Below are 511 nucleotides of genomic sequence, written 5' to 3'. Positions count from 1 at the left end.
GTAAAGAAGAACACAAACAAGTACAAAATAATTAACTAACAATAATATATATATATATATATATATATATATACATATATATATATACATATACACATACATACATATCCATATACACATATAGATATAGATATAGATATACATACACATATACAAATATATGCCAGAATGACAATCAGGTACACAAGCAAGTCATCCGCCGTACACCCCAGTTCTCACACCCGTACCACAAGACACGCCCATACCGCCGCCATAGTGCCGATGTTGCAGATCAACTCATCTAGAAGCGTTGGGTCTAGTTGGTCCGTTTCCTCTGTAATCAGAGGCTTCTCTGCCAACACAACGGCCTTAGCTGCGGCTGGGTCAGTCGACAGTAGACGCCAATAGATGTACCCACGGTCACGCAGATCTGGGTTGTCACTGTCCTGAGTGGCAAGGGAGAGTGTGCGCTGCACAAGCTCTTGTGTACCTGTGTTGTGTGCGAGGGAGTAGGTGTGTGTTAGAAATTGGA

The 511-nt window shown here is 42.1% G+C and overlaps 1 protein-coding gene across 1 annotated transcript; it reads right to left on the bottom strand.

Annotated features, from left to right (window-relative positions):
- Nucleotides 1-245: 245 nt before the first annotated feature.
- Nucleotides 246-470, bottom strand: SARC_18301 (hypothetical protein; the record flags this gene model as incomplete). The annotated part of the gene is made up of 1 exon (XM_014287619.1): nucleotides 246-470. A coding segment is annotated over one exon (225 nt), but the record flags the coding sequence as incomplete, so codon positions are not given.
- Nucleotides 471-511: the final 41 nt, after the last annotated feature.

This window comes from Sphaeroforma arctica (genome assembly GCF_001186125.1).
Source record: "Sphaeroforma arctica JP610 unplaced genomic scaffold supercont1.15451, whole genome shotgun sequence".
Classification (NCBI taxonomy): Eukaryota; class Ichthyosporea; order Ichthyophonida; genus Sphaeroforma; species Sphaeroforma arctica.
This window is presented reverse-complemented; position numbering and strand designations above follow the sequence as displayed.